The sequence below is a fragment of the Haliotis asinina genome, chromosome 12 (assembly GCF_037392515.1).
Source record: "Haliotis asinina isolate JCU_RB_2024 chromosome 12, JCU_Hal_asi_v2, whole genome shotgun sequence".
In the NCBI taxonomy this organism is placed as follows: Eukaryota; Metazoa; Mollusca; class Gastropoda; order Lepetellida; family Haliotidae; genus Haliotis; species Haliotis asinina.
The window spans coordinates 28,457,794-28,477,379 of NC_090291.1; the positions used below are offsets into that span (position 1 = coordinate 28,457,794).

General features: G+C 39.3%; 1 protein-coding gene across 2 annotated transcripts in view; it reads right to left on the minus strand.

The window, feature by feature from the left end:
- LOC137257805 (cleavage and polyadenylation specificity factor subunit 5-like) overlaps positions 1-19,547 on the minus strand; it is a 46,705-nt gene extending 27,158 nt beyond the window's left edge. The window contains exons 1-6 of one of the 2 annotated variants that reach the window (XM_067795251.1): positions 19,397-19,547; positions 13,621-13,821; positions 12,771-12,834; positions 11,314-11,403; positions 9,582-9,657; positions 7,616-7,730 (exon numbers count right to left, since the gene is read on the minus strand). In XM_067795251.1, coding sequence (XP_067651352.1) covers positions 7,616-7,730; positions 9,582-9,657; positions 11,314-11,403; positions 12,771-12,834; positions 13,621-13,821; positions 19,397-19,524 — 674 coding nt within the window. In that variant the 5' untranslated portion in view covers positions 19,525-19,547. Of the gene's footprint in view, positions 1-7,615; positions 7,731-9,581; positions 9,658-9,722; positions 9,799-11,313; positions 11,404-12,770; positions 12,835-13,620; positions 13,822-19,396 lie in introns of both variants that reach the window. The other variant, XM_067795252.1, reaches the window with a different exon arrangement.
- Positions 19,548-19,586: the final 39 nt, after the last annotated feature.

Genomic DNA, 19,586 nt, shown 5'->3' on the forward strand with positions numbered 1-19,586 from the left:
ATTGTTACAAAACACAGTTTGAGCAGAAATGACAAATTACACAATGGCGGTGCTTCCAGTATCATGGTGAACTTGACATGTCAGGATATATCCACGTAATGTAATTATGTCAATCCTTAAGCCTTGATTCTTGTATCAGGACGGACCAAAACATTCATCTTGACCTACAAACTACAGGTCCAGGTAACGCCAGTTACCAAATCTAAAGGTTTTCTGGAACTATGAGGGTCTTGTACAGTCATGGATTGGTGTAGTGTACTGTACTACTGTAAGATTTGATGAAAAAGTTTAATTTAATTACAAGACCATGATTGTGTCAACAAATGAGTACAATGAGCATTACTGTTTATCCCTTAGTTACAAAGGATATAAATACATGTACTTGGATCTAAGTATTCTATAGCTTTTCATATTATCCTTTACTGTAAGGGAATTACGTATGTAAATAGTTACATAAGTCCTAAACATCATATATTCATCATCAAGGAAGTTATCTCTTAACACACATATTCCATGAACTGTCTTGATCAATAATTATTAGCCCTGGGCACAAATCTTTATTTTAATCCCTGAATCTGTCTTTCTATGGAATATGACTTATCAGTGCCCGTCTAAAACACATGCCAGCATGTCAACAGACTACTGTATTTCAAATCTGACCCTCATACAAACCCTATGAACATAAAGAAATTGTCCTAGATACATAAAATTAATGTAAATTATCTCAGTCCTGGAAAGATGATTCGTTATTGATTAATCAGAAACTCAAAGTAATAAGTCAAATGATCTCAACAAAAAATACCGCCAAGCAGATGCCCCAGACAACATAAATTCAATCTGTCTATGTAAATATCAAACATGAAAAGATTAGACAAACATCACATTAAGAAACATTACACAGCTTAATGACGCAGCCTCAGATTTGATTCCAGAAACCTGACTCTGACAATGCCGTCTCGTGCAGGAAGACTCATTGTTTTCTTTGATCCTCCCCAGCCAAGGGACACCACTCACTTACATCCTGCATGTTCGACAATCACAATGATACAGATTATCTTAGACCTGCAGTGTGCCCGTTCATCGAGCCACAGGGCAATCCTCCCCCTCCGCAACCTTACTCACCAGGACAATGGCCGACATCAAAGCAGACATCTTTACAATGAGTATTGGTTGTGCTAAGGAATCACACAGCACAATGGGCAAGAATGTGAGCCTTATATTACAAGTTCTGGAGTATTTTGTGTAAGCAAACAGATGCATCTGTCAAAGCAATCATGGCCTTGTTTTGGTGCATGAAGAGCCCTTGCAGTGGGCTGTTCAACAGTCTGTGAGTCACAAACTGCCAAAAGAAGAAAATGTCACAAGTTTCGTTGGAACAATGCCGGGAAAAGTAAACAGAGAGTACCAATGTTTCCATAATTACAGTCAAATTAATATCCTTTTTGGACTGTTTACATTGGGAATTAATGAATGACGTAGCAGTATGGCATTTAAATTCAGCTTCAAGGAGGTGTTTATTTTTCAAAAGATACGTTCGACAGACAAATCAAGATTGATTGTAATGACAAAGCATATCAAAGACCTCTGAAAACTGGAGACTTTTCTTGAAAGCAAACAAAAATTTGAAAAATGAATTGCTCGGCTACATAATTTTACGACATTTTCAATGACAAATGACATCATTTTGTTGTTGGTGCAACACATACTGCTCACTATTCATTAAACTCTAGAGAAGAGATGCTAATTTATTCACTATCTCTATCATGGTCATTTGAGTTCTGGACCTAAACAAACACTTGTGGGTCATCATGCCCAGCTCTGCTGGGAAGGAAGAATTCCAATGTGTCTGAAAGAACAGCAATATGAGACATTAGATAATGATGACAAGAAGCTGTAATTTCTTACAAAAAATCAACACCCCTCACTGCTCCTGTGGGACATTAGAGGTAAAATTGCATCCTTTGTGATGTCTGCTGAAACTAACGTCTGCTGACCAAGTTTCTATGTTAGGATTGTTAACAAATGTATCATCATGACCCAAAAGTACTGTTGCAGTTGCTGTCAGTCATTGGCTTGCATAGTGCATAGTTTATATTATCATATCTGGGAAGCAGACGGTCACATCCATTTACTGACTGCCTCATTCCTCATTGACTGACAACTTATGCTTTCTAAAAAGACTACTAATCTAAGTACTATTGCTAGAAAAGAGTATTAACAATCATCCCTAGGAAACTGTGTCATTAATATATAATATCTCATATAAACCATCATTATTAAGTTACGTTTTGATTTACACACACCTCCTGTTCCAATACGTGCCCCATAACATCCAGCACATCCCCTAAATCTAGCATAATGTGCAGCTCCCCACACCCAGCACAAGGCGTCCCCCACACCCAGCAAAAGATGTCCCCTACATCCAGCACATCCCCTAAATCTAGCATAATGTGCAGCTCCCCACACCCAGCACAAGGCGTCCCCCACGCCCAGCAAAAGATGTCCCCTACATCCAGCACATCCCCTAAATCTAGCATAATGTGCAGCTCCCCACACCCAGCACAAGGCGTCCCCCACGCCCAGCACAAGGCGTCCCCCACACCCAGCACAAGGCGTCCCCCACGCCCAGCAAAAGATGTCCCCTACATCCAGCACATCCCCTAAATCTAGCATAATGTGCAGCTCCCCACACCCAGCACAAGGCGTCCCCCACGCCCAGCAAAAGATGTCCCCTACATCCAGCACATCCCCTAAATCTAGCATAATGTGCAGCTCCCCACACCCAGCACAAGGCGTCCCCCACGCCCAGCAAAAGATGTCCCCTACATCCAGCACATCCCCTAAATCTAGCATAATGTGCAGCTCCCCACACCCAGCACAAGGCGTCCCCCACGCCCAGCAAAAGATGTCCCCTACATCCAGCACATCCCCTAAATCTAGCATAATGTGCAGCTCCCCACACCCAGCACAAGGCGTCCCCACGCCCAGCAAAAGATGTCCCCTACATCTAGCACATCCCCTAAATCTAGCATAATGTGCAGCTCCCCACACCCAGCACAAGGCGTCCCCCACGCCCAGCAAAAGATGTCCCCTACATCCAGCACATCCCCTAAATCTAGCATAATGTGCAGCTCCCCACACCCAGCACAAGGCGTCCCCCACGCCCAGCAAAAGATGTCCCCTACATCCAGCACATCCCCTAAATCTAGCATAATGTGCAGCTCCCCACACCCAGCACAAGGCGTCCCCCACGCCCAGCAAAAGATGTCCCCTACATCCAGCACAAGGCATCCACCAAACCCAACATAAGGTGACCGCCCTTCAAACCAGCACAAGGTGCCCCCACCACACACACACACAGTAAAAGGTGCCCAACAAACCCAGCACACAGTACCCTATGACACGGCAAGCACAAGGAGCCCCATATACCAAACAATAAATAGCCCACACACCAAACACAAGGTGACCCATACCTGCAGTATATGGTGCCAAATGCAACCAATCAGCAGAAGGTGCTCTACAGGAGGCCAAAAAAAGGGCTCCTGTAGAATTACTAGCCACAGCTTGTGCTTGTAACCAAGGATATAGCTACTGAAACACTGACACCATCTCAAGCCACTCACCAACAACCGCATCTCACTGCAATCTGTCACTCAAATGTTAATAATTCTCAGCATCAAGATCTGCATCATGATGCTCAGGAATTAGTGAGTGAGTGAGTGAGTTTACTTTTACACCGCCTTCAGCAATATTCTATTCACAGCGGTGGACACCAGAAATGGGCTTCACACACTGTACCATGTTGGGAATCAAACCCCGGTCTTCAGCGTGACAAGCACACACCTTAACTAGGCTGCCCCATCATCCATCAGGTATTAAAAGGTATATCGGGTATATTGTTTAACAATTCAAAGTTTGCGAGAATAATCTTTTGAGATGCAAAAATCAGAAATGCACTGCCCTTAATATCAGTCACAGACATGATAATTCCCAAGCCAACACCATACAGTACGACTATTGCTATGTGGTGTGGTAAACAACAAGCTAGGTGTATCAAGACATGTTTGTTTCTCACAGTCCCTACGATTCGGCATAAAGTAAGTGCACCACTACTCATGCCGAGTTTGACAGTAATCCTGGGGATGCGCAGTCATTTAATGGCCGAGAACAACAGACTCCGAAATCACCTGATACAGGCAATAAAACACAGACAGCTTAATGTGGCGTAACAGTGACTCATTAGGCTAAAACTGTAAAAAAGAAATGCTTCTCGCATCAATGTAAACCCTGAACATTCATCTTTCCCTGCTGATAATACACGCTTTTTTCCAAATTTCCAACATTGTAGCATAGAGCATACCTTGTTACCCATAACATGACATGCTTGACAACTAATACTGTTTCTATGGAACCGACGTTGGTGTGCTTAGACCAAAATGTTTGGTTTCAACAAATAATACAGGGGCAGTGCATCATGGGTAAAGTCAAAGACCCGGGTTCGATTTCCCACATGGGTACAACATGTAAAGCTCATTTCTGGTGTCCCCTGCCATGATATTGCTGAAATATTGCTAAAAGCAGCATAATACTGAACTCACTCAATCGATCAATCAAAAATGCCAAAAATCGTCACACTTCCCTCGTAGCTTCTTTCAAAAAAATGAAAGGATTTCAAGTAGCCTAATGGGGCTTTTTTTTCAAAGTAGGCAAGTCAAAAATTTAATCAATAATTCATTAGCTTACAAACCTCTATAAGTAAACTTAACTCCACTGTCCCACTTGACATTTCTAGACTCTGCAGTTCCAGTTAGGCACGGCAGCACCTGCTAAGTTTCCCTGCATGTCTATAAATGCCATAGTGGTTGCCGTTTGGTCACAAAGAAATTGAAATGACCAAAAGACACAAGATTTTCACTTAAATCTCACTTGAAATTAGACAACATTCAGTTGTTTGAACAGCATGTGTCTTCAAAATATGCCACTACATTCATTTTACAAATGTGAAATCTTTCGGGAAAAACACCAATATGGTATTCCCAGAATATGTCAAACATAAATTCCAACAGCTAAGCCAGTTCTTGAGCAAGATTTGTTTTCAATATTAGAATGGCAAACCTCACCTCATGAAGTGACTGAGAGACCTAATTTAAAATTTCATTATGGAAATAGCAAAACAATGATGAATTAGGAATTTCTTCAGCGAGTCATTGTCAGTGTTGTATACCTTAGAAGACATGTCTTGGTGTTTATCAATATTTGACTGCCAGCAAATCAACATACTTGTGTATAAATGTTCATATATTTAAGCAAATTATGGTTGGTAAAAGGTAAAACATTCCTCACATGAAATACGCATTATTAGATGTCAATGTTCTGCAAAATCAATGATATCAATCAAAATACACTCTGAACATACACATACTAAGAAATAATGAACTCAGAGTGTGCTACAGATAGCCAAAGAAGACCACCCATGCACAAAACATGAATCCATGGTGATCGTGATATAAGGGAGGTAATCCCCCCAAAGCCAGTAACAACTTTCATAAAGCAATACAGTCAGAGTTATGTCCCTTTAACCTATCAGGTTTTCCAGAAAACCACAAATCATAGGTTGCAGATTCCCTTCAAATTAATATTATCATAAATGCAGTTACTGTTTGCATGCAATATCAGGAAAACACTAACATACAATACATGTACTAAAACATACAGTAATTATAGCTAACTCTCAAAGAAATGGAAAACTGTCAAGTACTGTTTGGGGCCAGTAAATGAAGACTTTCATTACAGGCTTTGCGTGGATCCTTGTGAAGTTTAAATCCAGATATATCTGAACAGGCCCCATGTACAACATTCACCTAAACCACTATGCTGCAGGCCCCATGTTTCACATTCACCTAAACCACTATGCTGTAGGCCCCATGTAAGACATTCACCTAAACCACTATGCTGTAGGCCCCATGTATGACATTCACCTAAACCACTCTGCTATAGGCCCCATGTAAGACATTCACCTAAACCACTATGCTGTAGGCCCCATGTATGACATTCACCTAAACCACTCTGCTATAGGCCCCATGTATGACATTCACCCATACCATTATGCTGTAGGCCCCATTCACCTATACTACTATGCTATAGGCCACATGTATGACATTCACCTAAACCACTAGGCTGTAGGCCCCATGTATGACATTCACCTAAACCACTATGCTATAGGCCCCATTTATAACATTCACCAAACCCAATATGCTGTAGGCCCCATGTTTCACATTCACCTAAACCACTATGATGTAGGCCCCATGTTTGACATTCGCCTAAACCATTATGCTGTAGGCCCCATGTTTCACATTCACCTAAACCACTAAGCTGTAGGCCCCATGTTTCACATTCACCTAAACCACTATGCTGCAGGCCCCATGTTTCACATTCACCTAAGCCACTATGCTGTAGGCCCCATGTTTCACATTCACCTAAAACACTAAGCTGTAGGCCCCATGTTTCACATTCACCTAAACCACTATGCTGCAGGCCCCATGTATGACATTCACCTAAGCCACTATGCTGTAGGCCCCATGTTTCACATTTACCTAAACCACTAATCTGTACGCCCCATGTATGACATTCACCTAAACCACTAAGCTGTAGGCCCCATGTTTCACATTCACCTAAGCCACTATGCTGTAGGCCCCATGTATGGCCTGTTTTGTGAAGCCTCTACATCGTCTGACTTTGACCAAACATTTCAGTGGTCCAAAGGACTAACAAGTGCAAAAATATATTTATCCTTTTGGAACAATACCTTATTCGAAAATAACACAAGACCACTGGAGAGCCACATATTTAATTCCCCTTGTCCTTCAGAAAATATACGAACTCAGGTCAGCCAACAAGTGTAAGCATCTGACCCTCTGGATTATGCATCACTGATCTGAAATCCGTAGGATTACCACAGGCATTTATATACTTTAGTCATGTTTTGTATTTACTGAAGCAGCAGATGACAAAAATGTTTAATTATCCCACTTATATTTCATTCAGAACATATAAATATCCAGGAAATTATATCCTTGTCAGTAAATGCGATATGCATGCACATGTACATAACTCTATTTGGTAAGCTACAAACATAATGCCAGTAGTTTGGCAGGTCAAGCATGAATACAGGAACATTACATGTTTGCAGGGTACACTGAAAATAGTAGAACTGATCTCAGCCAATCAAATACTGACACTCGCATTAGGTGAGATTAAAAATGGTTCCCATCAGTTTCAATTTCAAATTATTATCATCAACATGTTGAAACTTGTGGAGGTCTTGCCCACTGATCCCTCAAACATTCCAGCTTAATAGCACTGTCAGTGCCACCTGGTCCCCAAACAACACGAATAGTGCAAGTCTGTTTCACAACAGTAAAGGATAAAGGTGAAAGGATTCTGACCAAACAACTGCTCTAAATTTAGCAAATATTTCATTCAACAAATGTTATCTTTTCATCTTAATGGCATTTCACTTAGAAATACTGAAATAAACATAAGACAGCTGATACTTGAAAGGTAATTTGGCAAGTTGTGTAGTCGGAGTCACATGCACACAAAAATAATCACTGACCTGCCAAGAGCTTGGGGTAAACTTGAAATGATGGGACCATAGCCTGCGGCGTTGTCATACAACTCAAACAATGGTGCTGCAACCAACTTGTAATTCCTAGGTACTGCGAATAAAGCTGACAACAAAACAAGACATTGGATGCAGAAAACGCACTCAGAAGTCAATAGCTAAGTGTCTGTCATGGGTTGAACAAAAAGATTTGTTGTTTGTTTGAAATTTGACCTTGCCATCAGCATTAGTTCAGCTATATCACAGTTTCTCAAATAGTTGGTTGATAGCAAGAGAAACTATCTACACCGTCTGTAGCTTCAAGCAGAACAAAGTACAGACAAAAATATTTCATCATTAAGAATTAACAAGGGACCTGACATTTCACAATAGTCAACAATCTGTCAGGAAAGTGTAATATGCTGTAGATACCAATGGATCACTACCTAACATGCATATCAACAAGAGAACAGCTACTTCATGAGTGGAGTGAGTGTGTGAGTGAGCACAGTTAAACACTGCTCACAGCAAAATTACAGCAGTATTACAGCAGCCGAAATAGTCACACAAATCAGTGTTAGATTGCATTAGTGTGTGTGTAGCTTCCTGCTATGGTTACACCCTGTAGGAGGCAGAAACACTAGAGCTTCCTGTTGTGGTTAAACCCTGTAGGCAGCCATACAACACAAGCGATTCTTGCTGTGGTTAAACCCTGTAGGCAGCCATACAACACAAGAGCTTCCTGCTGTGGTTAAACCCTGTAGGCAGCCATACAACACAAGAGCTTCCTGTTGTGGTTAAACCCTGTAGGCAGCCATACAACACAAGAGCTTCCTGCTGTGGTTAAACCCTGTAGGCAGCTATACAACACAAGAGTTTCCTGCTGTGGTTAAACCCTGTAGGCAGCCATACAACACAAGAGCTTCCTGCTGTGCAGACAAGATCTCTCTGCTGTGTACAAATCCTACAGACGCCCATGCTAACATGCAAACTTACATTAATGCAGAAAATCAAAATAAAAAAAAATAGCAAAATGAAAGAAAACATCACATTCAAGAACACTAAATGAAAACAGAACTGAAACTAATGAGAGGCCAGAAATGCGAAATGTGAAAATCTCTCTTTCATGCTATTCCTATTTGGGGAAAGTTGTATGTCTTGCACAGGAAAACAATTCTTTTTTATTACGTAACTTCATGATAAGCTCAAAATTATATCACACATTCCTGTATACTGTTCGGCATAGTAACTCGCTCATTCAACATCCCTTTTTCCTTCTGTTTCCATGCTAACAGGCCAAGAATTTTAAAAATCTGATGTAAATCCACAATGGTGTGTTACCATGTATTGCGGTCATGGTAATACATCCAACAAGTTCCTTTTTTTCACCTTTTTTGAAGTACCCATGTTAATGTATCAGAGTAATTATCCCCAATCTGCATGTAGCCATGATAACTATCAAACAAAACATGCGGCACTCTTAGTCTTCGCAACATAATAAAAAGTTGTAATGTTTGTCTTCTGTCCTTTCAGTTTCCAATTTTAATTGACCTAACAAAATAGGGGTCTGTCAATAATACATTTTAAGGGGTTTTACCAGGGCCTGTAGTGCAGAACATTTGGTTCTTTTTTCAATTACAGGATGTTCAATTTCTCATTAAAAATGGATACTATTATTATTTACCCCATGAGTATGTTACAAATATTTATTCTGCATCCAGTCTATATAGATACAAAAGCGTATCCCCATGCCACATAAAACTCTATCACATGCTATGTTTTAAAGCATCTCGCCTACAAAGGAAAGGGTGCTTCAGCTGTGTATCTATCATCTGGTATATATCCCTCATAAACTGATAAGAACCACATGCTAAGTTTCAAGTACCTCACCAACAGAAGAAGAGGCTGCTGCATCTCACCATGGTGAGGTCACTGTCACTTAACCTGTGTAAGAACTATGTGAAACCTATGTACATACCTTGGGCCGGCAGTTGCACCAAGCATAAGCTTTTGTGTTCTTTGGGTCTGGTTATATGAGGTGGCACAAAGGGGTACTGCGAGACAAGAAAGCAAACTAAAGTCAAGCGCCATGTGAAAGAAGAAACGCCACCTGTCTTACCTTTCTCTGGTAATTGTACCAAGAATAACCATTTGCGTTCTTTTGGCTTAGTAACATGTGCAGGCACATACGGGTACTGTTAATGAACAAAGGGGTCAAGGCATTGGAAACAAGAAACAATATCATTGACTTCTAGTATTATTAAACAATTCATCAGTTTGGACAATCACTACTCTGAATAGTTCATGATATCACCAAAAGCATTTGTACAAAACAGTAATGGTAAGTCTGAATTCTGCTTCATAAATGCAGTGTGTAAAATGGCTGTCTTTCTCTATGTCTAATGCACTGGGTTGCAGTGTGCACTTTTAGCTGTTTTGTCAGATACTGTTATGTATCAAAACCCAGTACTGTCAGTCATAGAAATGAAGAGTTAAAGGGTTACCTCCCTTTCCCAGCTGATATCCTTAGGCCCCATTCAACCCAACAAAAGTACCAGAATCTGTACTCTACTGAATAAAGCGTAATCCCAGATATAACACGTTATGTTTAACTACTTTCTAAAAGGCATTGTGTATTGACAGTTAATGAAGGCGACATCTCAGTGCATCATAAACTGGCCTGTAGAAGCAGTCCTAGTAGACCTAAGAGACCATAGGCTTTAAGTTCAGGGGTTCAATTTTTTTTTTAAAAGCGACTTGCCACAGGGCGAGTGATTGCAAGAAATTGTCCCAATTTCCCACTTGCTCTGATTTTATGACACAATGTTTGATATTAATGTTTACTGGACTATTTATCGAAGAGTGGAAATTATCTAGTAGTCCACCACAAGTAAGATACCATTATTTGATTGCCCAAAATGAAAAACTGACTTGTCCTGGGCGTTGGATGATGGGATTTTTGAACCAGTGAAGTTGTTTGACAATGTAACCCAACTTTAACTGTACATGTTCACCCAGACAATTGAACTGCTCTAAATCACAACTATTGATTTTTAAGTGCCTTAGAAAAGATGTACTTTGCTCCAAATTGGGAAGATTTTTAAACATTATATAAGCCATTTTTTCCAATACTTGGATGTATTTTAATGTGCAATTCAATGTAATAAGGCTCTTGTTCTATATTTGTAATATGTCTATGAAATGTAAATCACCTCTACAAAGCCATAACATCACTTAAAGCTATAAAAGCAAGATGGGGAAATGTTTCAGTCAGGATTTCAGGATAAGTATTAACCTCTGACCAACAATAATTAATAAATCCCTCACAACATATCTGTAAATGACTCCACAAAATACCCCCATGAAAAACTAAGCCTGTACAGTTACGTTGAAACTATTTCACATACTGCATAAATGACACCTTTCCAACATTCTAACATAAAAAGAATCTTCATCTCTAGGCAAAAAACTCTGGCAAAGTATTGTCTGAATAATTCGACATGTTCAAGGAACACTTTCAATGTGTTTTGTGAAATTTCTATTACAAGAATGAGGTTGCCTTCATAAAATGGATCATGTTTAAAGGACACTTCAATTTGAGCTATATGGTGACACTACACTTTTACATAGCCACACGACAAACACATTTTCTTTTGTTCAAAACTAACAATAACAGAAATTACTTCAGCAAACAATTCAACATGCCTGACCTGTGGGGGTTCAAAGTTTGGTCTCCACCAGTTGCCAATTGTGTCTTCAATCAACCAGTCCATAGGGGCTCCATCTTGCCTCCCAAGAGTCTGCAACACACATGAAGGATTGTTGTGAAAGTTTCGTCAGTTCTAGCAGCAGTGTCATTACGACGTCATGAGGGATTGGTCACAGCAATTCAAGTACGGCATAGAAAATGATTCTGAACAATGTCACATAATACGAAGAAATACTTTCCAAACTCATACGATGAAAGAGATCTCTCAATGCACTGTTAATGGCAAGAACGTCTTCAGGGTCATAGCAAACATTGCAGAAATTTGTGTACATTATGGCTACAGTCTCCCGTGTGATGTAAAGATTGCTGCAATGACGAAACACACAAATACAGATTTGTATGAGTACTGGGTGAACTGGGGAGGATACACATTTTGTCACAGAGTTTGGATATTGGAACAGCTTACTTCTACCCATAAGTTAAAGGTAGTTTTCTCCATGGCCATCAGTGATGTGACAAATGAAATAATCCCAGTAACAAGGGGTAAATGAAATTGAGGAAGAAAAGAAATCAGTACACTTCTAAAACGCTTGTGAAACCATAATTATGACAACTTACTTTGATAAACAAACGTATGAAGCCTGAGCATACATCAAGGACATTACCCATGTTACTAAAGGGCACGTTCACACTAACAGTCAATGCTTTAAGCTTATCAAACATGGCATTATGTAGCAGGTAATCATTTACAATGAAAGCATGGTTAGCAGTGGTTACCAGGTCACATCACCTGAGCCTCATTAGTCCACAAGGATGAGATACCCAGAATATTAACAGTCAAACATCACTGTACTGAAAATGAAGTTTAATTTAGAGACATCCAAAAGTTCAACATATCAAAGTCTGACGCAACAATGTTTGCCTATGAGGCAAATTTGGTTTCAGCTGCCGAGACTGACATGTTTGTGTCGTTATCTCAGTTCATCATATGTCACGGGAAAAGTCAAACATTTAAAGTACTTACTTTATTTAACTGAGCTTGTGTTTCATCACGTATGTTTGCTGTGATAATATAATTCAAAATGATTTGGATCCTTTGTTTATCAGAACATGCATAACTGTGATCAAACTTAGCAGCGTTCAAGTGAACTCACTTTGATTCTTGTTGGTAAGAAATCCCCTAAGTAGTGAAAGACTGAGTTGGGTTGAATGCCACTTTAACAGTATGCATGTTATAACATGGTGCATTAACAATGTTAACTGGAAGTGGGAAAAGGCCTATTGTGATGGAGATTTCAAATGTTCAAATGATACTCTGTTGAAACCCAAAAATTTGTATTATGCTGAAAAACAGAAAATAATTTATGCAAAACGCCACTACAGCTCAAATTTTTAGGTTGCTCATGTGTTCAACTGATGTAACTGCACCCAACTCAGAGAGCCTGTGGTAGTACTCACCTCTGTCAGTAACCGCTTCAGACCATCGACCTGATCCTCCCCTGGGTTGAGTTCCCCTCCAGGTCTGTTAAAGAATGAACATCAACACTTAAAAGGTGTCCTGATCTACTGGAGCGAATGTACATACAAACCAGACAATATATAACCAATACAATACACCATATGGCAACCTTTGAGATGGTTCATTTTCAATATTGCATCACTTTTCAAAAGTACTTAGATGACAGCTGACATATTTTACATGTTTTACACGAACCCCATCTGACTATATCTCAGCCTGGCATTACACTACAACCAGATGCTAATTATGATTGATCAAAGTAACACTAAATACAAAACTCATGCAAAAACAAAAAAGTTAAATTGCAACAAACTACAAACAAACAACAACAAACTCTGGTCAGAGCCAGACTGAACATGGAGAATTGTACTCACTGTTCAAAATGATGCATTGATGAACATGTTACTACTCTAAGTAAAGTGGCATTTACATGCAAAGAAGTACAACGGTGCTGTCAAACAGATTCTTGATATTAACTGTGCCATGTACAAGACACAGAATACAGTCCCTCATGTGAGAATGAAAGGGAATTAACTTGAAGTCAAATAAAATCAGTATCATATTAACACTATCCAGTCAAACATTAAAGAAACTACAAATCCCATGCTTTTAATGAAAGTGTTATAACGTCTGTATCAAATGAATATGACCGAGAGTTAGAAACACTAACTCAATGACATAACAACAAGTAACAGCTTTTCATCATTCATAGGTGTACCAATTTGCACAAAAGAGAGTTGCACTCTGAACAAAAAGGCAATGCTATCGTCTTATTTATCTGACACTTACAGTTTGAAGAAAGTAGTTCCAAGCTGCAGGAGTAGAACATGAGGTAGGCCATGTTCATGTACAATAAGCACTCCCTCCACAGAGCGACGCATGCCAATCTTTTCAAACTCCTCCCTCATCCGCTGGAAGCGTGCTGGCACTGAGCTGTCCTTCTCATACAGAGGCTCCTTCGTTCCGAATGTGTAATTGTTAAGTGGATATCTGAAACAGACGTCAATTAAGTTTATGAGACTGTGAAAGAAGACACAGACTTATCAGGCCACATGACATGAAATGAAAAATGATACAGTTCAAACTGCATCAGTAAGTTTTTGTCCCCAGTGTGATGGCAAATTATCTGCTCTATGCAGTGGTCCATTCACTTGTCTGCTAAAGACCTGGGCCCGGTTATACAAACGCCTCTTAAATTTTAACAGACCATTAACGTTAAGAGAACAAAAGTCTGTTGCTCAAAGCTCCATTAACTTTTAACGGCAATTTAAGACCATGTAAACTTAACGAAAGGAGAGGGGGTAAATTCGCACTCTAACGTTAACACAATTCCATAAATTTAGACCCAATGAATATAAAACTGGCTTTAAAACATTACTCTTCCTATAAATCATGTGGTATGACAAATAAATACTGTCTGCACAAGCAAGTCATTTCAAAAAAGAATTTATTTTTTTTGGACTGCGCATAAATTTCAGACAACCTTCCACAAAAACAAGTCCACCTAGGTTGTGAACTTCAGCAAATAACTTATACACTCACACTATATACACTACGAACTAACACTTCAGGTTCAATCATACATTCAACAGAAACCTGTATATCATGTGCATTTAATAGGGATCCCAGCACTTTAGTACAAAAAACTATCTCAGTGTGCACCCGGCTAAAATAGCAAAAGACAGTGACATTCACATGCTGACAGCTAGCTAAAAGCTGGTATTGGAGAACGGCAAATTCTTGCAGGATTTTTAAAAAGGGTGATTTGTGCCACCTGGTGGCAGGGAGAGGTCACTTGAGCATCTTGATGGTTATGAAATTATGCTTAAATGTTATGGAAGGGAGAGTGTGGTCACTGATTTTGTACATGACTTACAGGGGCAGGGGTCATTCAAATTGTATATGCTTCTCTATAAAAAATCATCATCAACCCAACCAGCCATAAATTATGAGCTTTGATGCATTTAAATCTTAATTGTGTTACATTAGAACACAGTAAATTTTTTTTCTGAATATTTCATGGTACACAATACCACTTGCAATCACTTGAATGGGAAAAATTTTTGGTTAAAGGTCACATACAACGTAAAATACAACTTTGCAGATTCTGATACCTTTCGGTATGCACTTACTGGAACAATTCATAAAAAATGCCAATTCAACCTATAAAGTTGACAAAACGTGATGAAAAAAGCCCGTGAAATCAGAGTTCAAATGGTTCACTAATTTACCCCAAGCGCTGGGGGGGAAAGTGGTTTCAACAGCTGTGCTGCGCTGCAACAGTAACGCATGCGCAGTGAATAGGTTCGCGGAGCTTCAAAGAGAATGCCTGCCCGGAGTATGAGGTCGTGAGCAGTAGTCTAATCTTGGTTGTGTACACAAAGAAGTAATAATCTAATCGTTACATAAAAAAACTTGTTGATTGTGGTAAGCAGCCTCTGTCACAGAGAAAGCTCAATGTCTCGTTTATTGACACCCACATGTCTGCCTGCCTGTCTGCTGAAGACAATATGCAATACAGAGCTTCAATCATTGATCACATGCAATTTGAACTTAACACCTATCAGGCTATACACCATAAACAAAATAAATTGATTTATGGCTTGTGCACCCGAGTCCAGTCTCTGACACATTATGTAATTAGGCAGGTGTGATACTTGTACACATGACATGTTTTTATGTCTGTGGATAGCAAACAAACTACATCAATTTTTCTCAGATGACTGGATCTGATGGAAACTGGTGCAAACTCCTGTCAGTTTCAAGCCCTGCTTTGTACTTGGACGAATGACAGTTTCCAGCCACGCAGTAGTTCACCATGTCTACTGAGATGATTTTTGATTGGATCGAACGCAAATTCAGTGAATATGTATTTACAAAACCCAACATCTCTATATACATTCTTCATGGATAACAACTTCTTCTAGTTTATATCATTTTGTTTGACAACGGTATATGAATCCATAATGAAACGATGCATCAAGTACAAAAAACGAAGTTGTTATCCACGAGGAATCTTATATATACCAGTGTCTCCTATTCTCGCGTTACTTACAGATATCGGTTGAAAAAATAATACAAACAGTTCTTTTCATATGTATGCTTGTTGTTTTTAAATGGAGAGATTCCCCCTCTAACATCTGCATCTATCAACTGCTTGATCCATCAGATGCATAATCACACTTTGGCTTGATGAAAAACGCTGACTTTTCAAGGCATCTCCAATTCTCGCGGCATAATCAGAAAGTAACGTTATTAGGTGAGAGGAGGGTGAATCTTATCGGAAAGGGCGAGGAAAAGTTACGATTTTTCCAAGTTAATTAGAACTCACGAATATTCGTTATATTGCATAACTTTGATAATTCACAGATGAGGCCCACTTCCTAGTTACCGGTCAATGATGTAAACAACCGCTAAGTATCACGCATCAGCGATCTCAGCAGAAAATACGTTTACCACGAGAATGGGAATCCCGCGAGAATAGGAGATGGCCCTATACTTCTAAAATGCTCATCAAACAGATCATCTCTCTGTACACACAATGAGCCTTCTATGTATCAGCAAATGAACCAACCAATCGGAAGCCGTCATTACACTTGACTATGACTAGGTCTCCTGAGGGCTTCATTTCGAGGAAAGTAAGACCAAGTACAAAATATTGCACTTTTGAATCGCGATTATAGTTTTGTTCATTTGTTTTTTCACAAGCAGCAATGTATATTATATGTCATGAATAAGTGATAAGTGACCTTTAAAGGGGCACTGATGCAGAGCGAATAATGTTTCTCGCCAACGGTCTAATTACGAAACCAAACCGCAATTTGGTCAGCGCCCGCTCCTTCGACCGTGACGGACAAAGGAACTGGGCTCCTGTCCATATTAGCAGAATTTTTTCACCTAAACAGTCAGGAGGCCGGATGCCCATCATATGCCATTTGTTTAAAATATCCATGATATTCCTTGTCCGATCATAACCAAATATTCCAGCAGTGTAGTTCTTTTCGGATGCTTGGATGGTATAGTGACTGATCCAATTTGATCCTATTTCTGCGTTTCTAACCTCGATATTTAATCATGTTACATGAAAATATGATGTCTACAGGCACGTAGCAAGTCATTTGTTTCAGTACGGAAGATTGCAAAGCTTTATATTTAGGTAGTTTTGAGTGTTGGTTGAGCTGTGATAGCAAATATCATACGTAAATTTTGGTAGCTATGGTAGCTACAATGGTTTCTTATTTATGATAATAAAAACACAATTGATTTATTTGAATTCGTAAACAAAAAACGATGACTTTGCCTTTGGTAGAGAAATCTGAAAATTTTCTTACGTTAAAAACCCCTTATTTCACCTATTTACCAAAGTACACAGCAAATGCCAGTGTGTACTCCTTATGTAACGAAATTCCGTTGGTATCCTCAAAACAGTTTCGGCCCATAAGTGTTTTCAGGCTGCATGCGACACAGAGATTACATCTTCCTTGCTGTAACTCGCGCTTGCATGCGATACAGAGATTACATTTTCCTTGCTGTAACTCGCACTTGATGGTGTAAATACACGTGTTATTTGTCATCATTCCCTGGATGGTCAATTAATGATTTTTTAACAGGTATAATTAGTGGTAACACCACTTTGGTTACTCAACAAAGGTTCCCATTTGGCATTTCTCCTGTCTGGAGTAAATACTCAACATTATAAATTAAGGTCTGTAATGGCAAATGTATTGTATGTTATGTAATATGTGCATGTAGGTGATGCAAGAGGTTTTATCAGCTGAGTTACAAAAGCAAACATTGATCAAAGGATTAACCGATAACACACTGATTGATTAATTACTTTTATCTTCTAGCGGATTTGTCAAAAGGCAGTGTGTGTAGATGACTACACCCTGTCGTAAAGTGTGAGTGCAAAAACAACATCCTCCCTTCAAAGAATTAACCACCCTTGCGTTGATTGATTGATTGCTCATTATTGGTTAACTAAATTACTTAGAATAGTGGACATCATACAATTAGTTGCCAGGTGTGCTGTCTTGGGAGACCAATGAGAGTTTTATCTGGTTTCCACCAACGAAAGACGTGAAACGATGTGTTACTTTTTCGCAAATGAGACAGTTGTAAGACACGCGACACAGAGCAGGATTATTTACCAGCTGCAGATGAATGGAATACGATTTCTTTTACGTGGATATTGATGTTGCTATAAAATTAGTCTGTTTTAAATTCATTATTTGCATTTTGTTTTAATTTATTTGTTGTAGTATTCAGCAGAATCTGTATGACAGAAAACAGACACTAGATCGCGTATGTGTGTGAAATAGGATCCACATTGGCAATCTATACAATGTATAAATGTTGCTGTTATGTTAGAAATTTACTATGAGTATAAGCAGATCGTGTGTTCTTTTATTAATTTTCAGAATCATACAAATATGACAATAAACTAATTAGGGTTATGAGGCAAAATATAGAGACGTACATTGGCTTCAATATTTTTCCGTCCTAATAGTTTTTTACCATTTCTACCACTGGCAGATGATTAACCTTCAAAGTGTTTCATTTGTTTTCATAATACATTTGTAATGAAGTAAAAAATGACTTCACCTCAGTTGATCTGTCTATAATTAAACTATCAGTTGCGCATACGGACTGCGCAGCAGAGGTCACGAAACAGTCACGAATTCTGGGATATCATCCGGGTACTCACAGGAGAAAAACAATAACAAAAGTTTACACCAGTCCAAGGAAATTGCTCCGCATTAAGTGCCCCTTTAAGGAATATGGATTCATCCTCCATTTGCGGTACTGAGTATGTTTCTGTATTTTGATCTTGTTCAAGGTACATTTCTGTATACAGGAACATACTTGGGTTACATACCTGTACCAACAACAGCCCTTTTACAGTTGCAGCTATACTTATGTCATCGAGACACATTGTATTCTCGGGTGGCATTTCCCTTCGCTTAAGATGGGTGTAAGCAATTAAATTGTCACAAAGTACTTATAATGATGTGAGATGAAAAGAGGAGAAATTTACTTTGGTAAATGTAACAATATTTCAGACAACATTAAACAGATCTACTTTGCAACGAAGTATTTGCATTTCAATTTACAAATTACACAATCAGAATTTGATATTCATTTCTCAGCAGTGTTACTGCTGAAAGCAAATTCAGTACCGTGTGAAAGCAATTCCTGCACAACACTAACTTCACAGAATATAGCAAAGTCGTGGGTCAGAGTAAATGAAATAGACATTATGGGAAATAAATAGTGTTGTTCGCGCCGTTTAGTTTACAGGGAAACCCTTAAGGAAATGGTTATGAACAAGGCGCAAGATGGAATGAGGGCAAAAGGAATACTGGGGCCGGAATACTAAACTAAAGAATGCACAACAACTGCACAAACACAAGTTTCGTTCATGTGCTGATTGCCAGCGTCTATCGTATTTACAAACACTCGTGGATTCTCTTTGTCGGTATGTACCAGTTCCATGGTCTTGATTTCGTGCTGAAAACAGAAGCGTTTTCACGCATGCATGTGCACTGTCAGTAATGCAACTTACAGATTAATGGTTCTTTCAAGCGTCATTGCTACTGATCCCGAATACTTGGCCCCGAAAGAAGCGCCAGTGCTGCCCGCAGGCTGTCCACTTTTCCTCGGCCAACCCGAAACTCTACCATGTGTCGCCATTTTGTCTGAAAATGATAGTTTCGTATTCAGAAAATGCCAAACGTGTGCCAAAACTGTTTCAG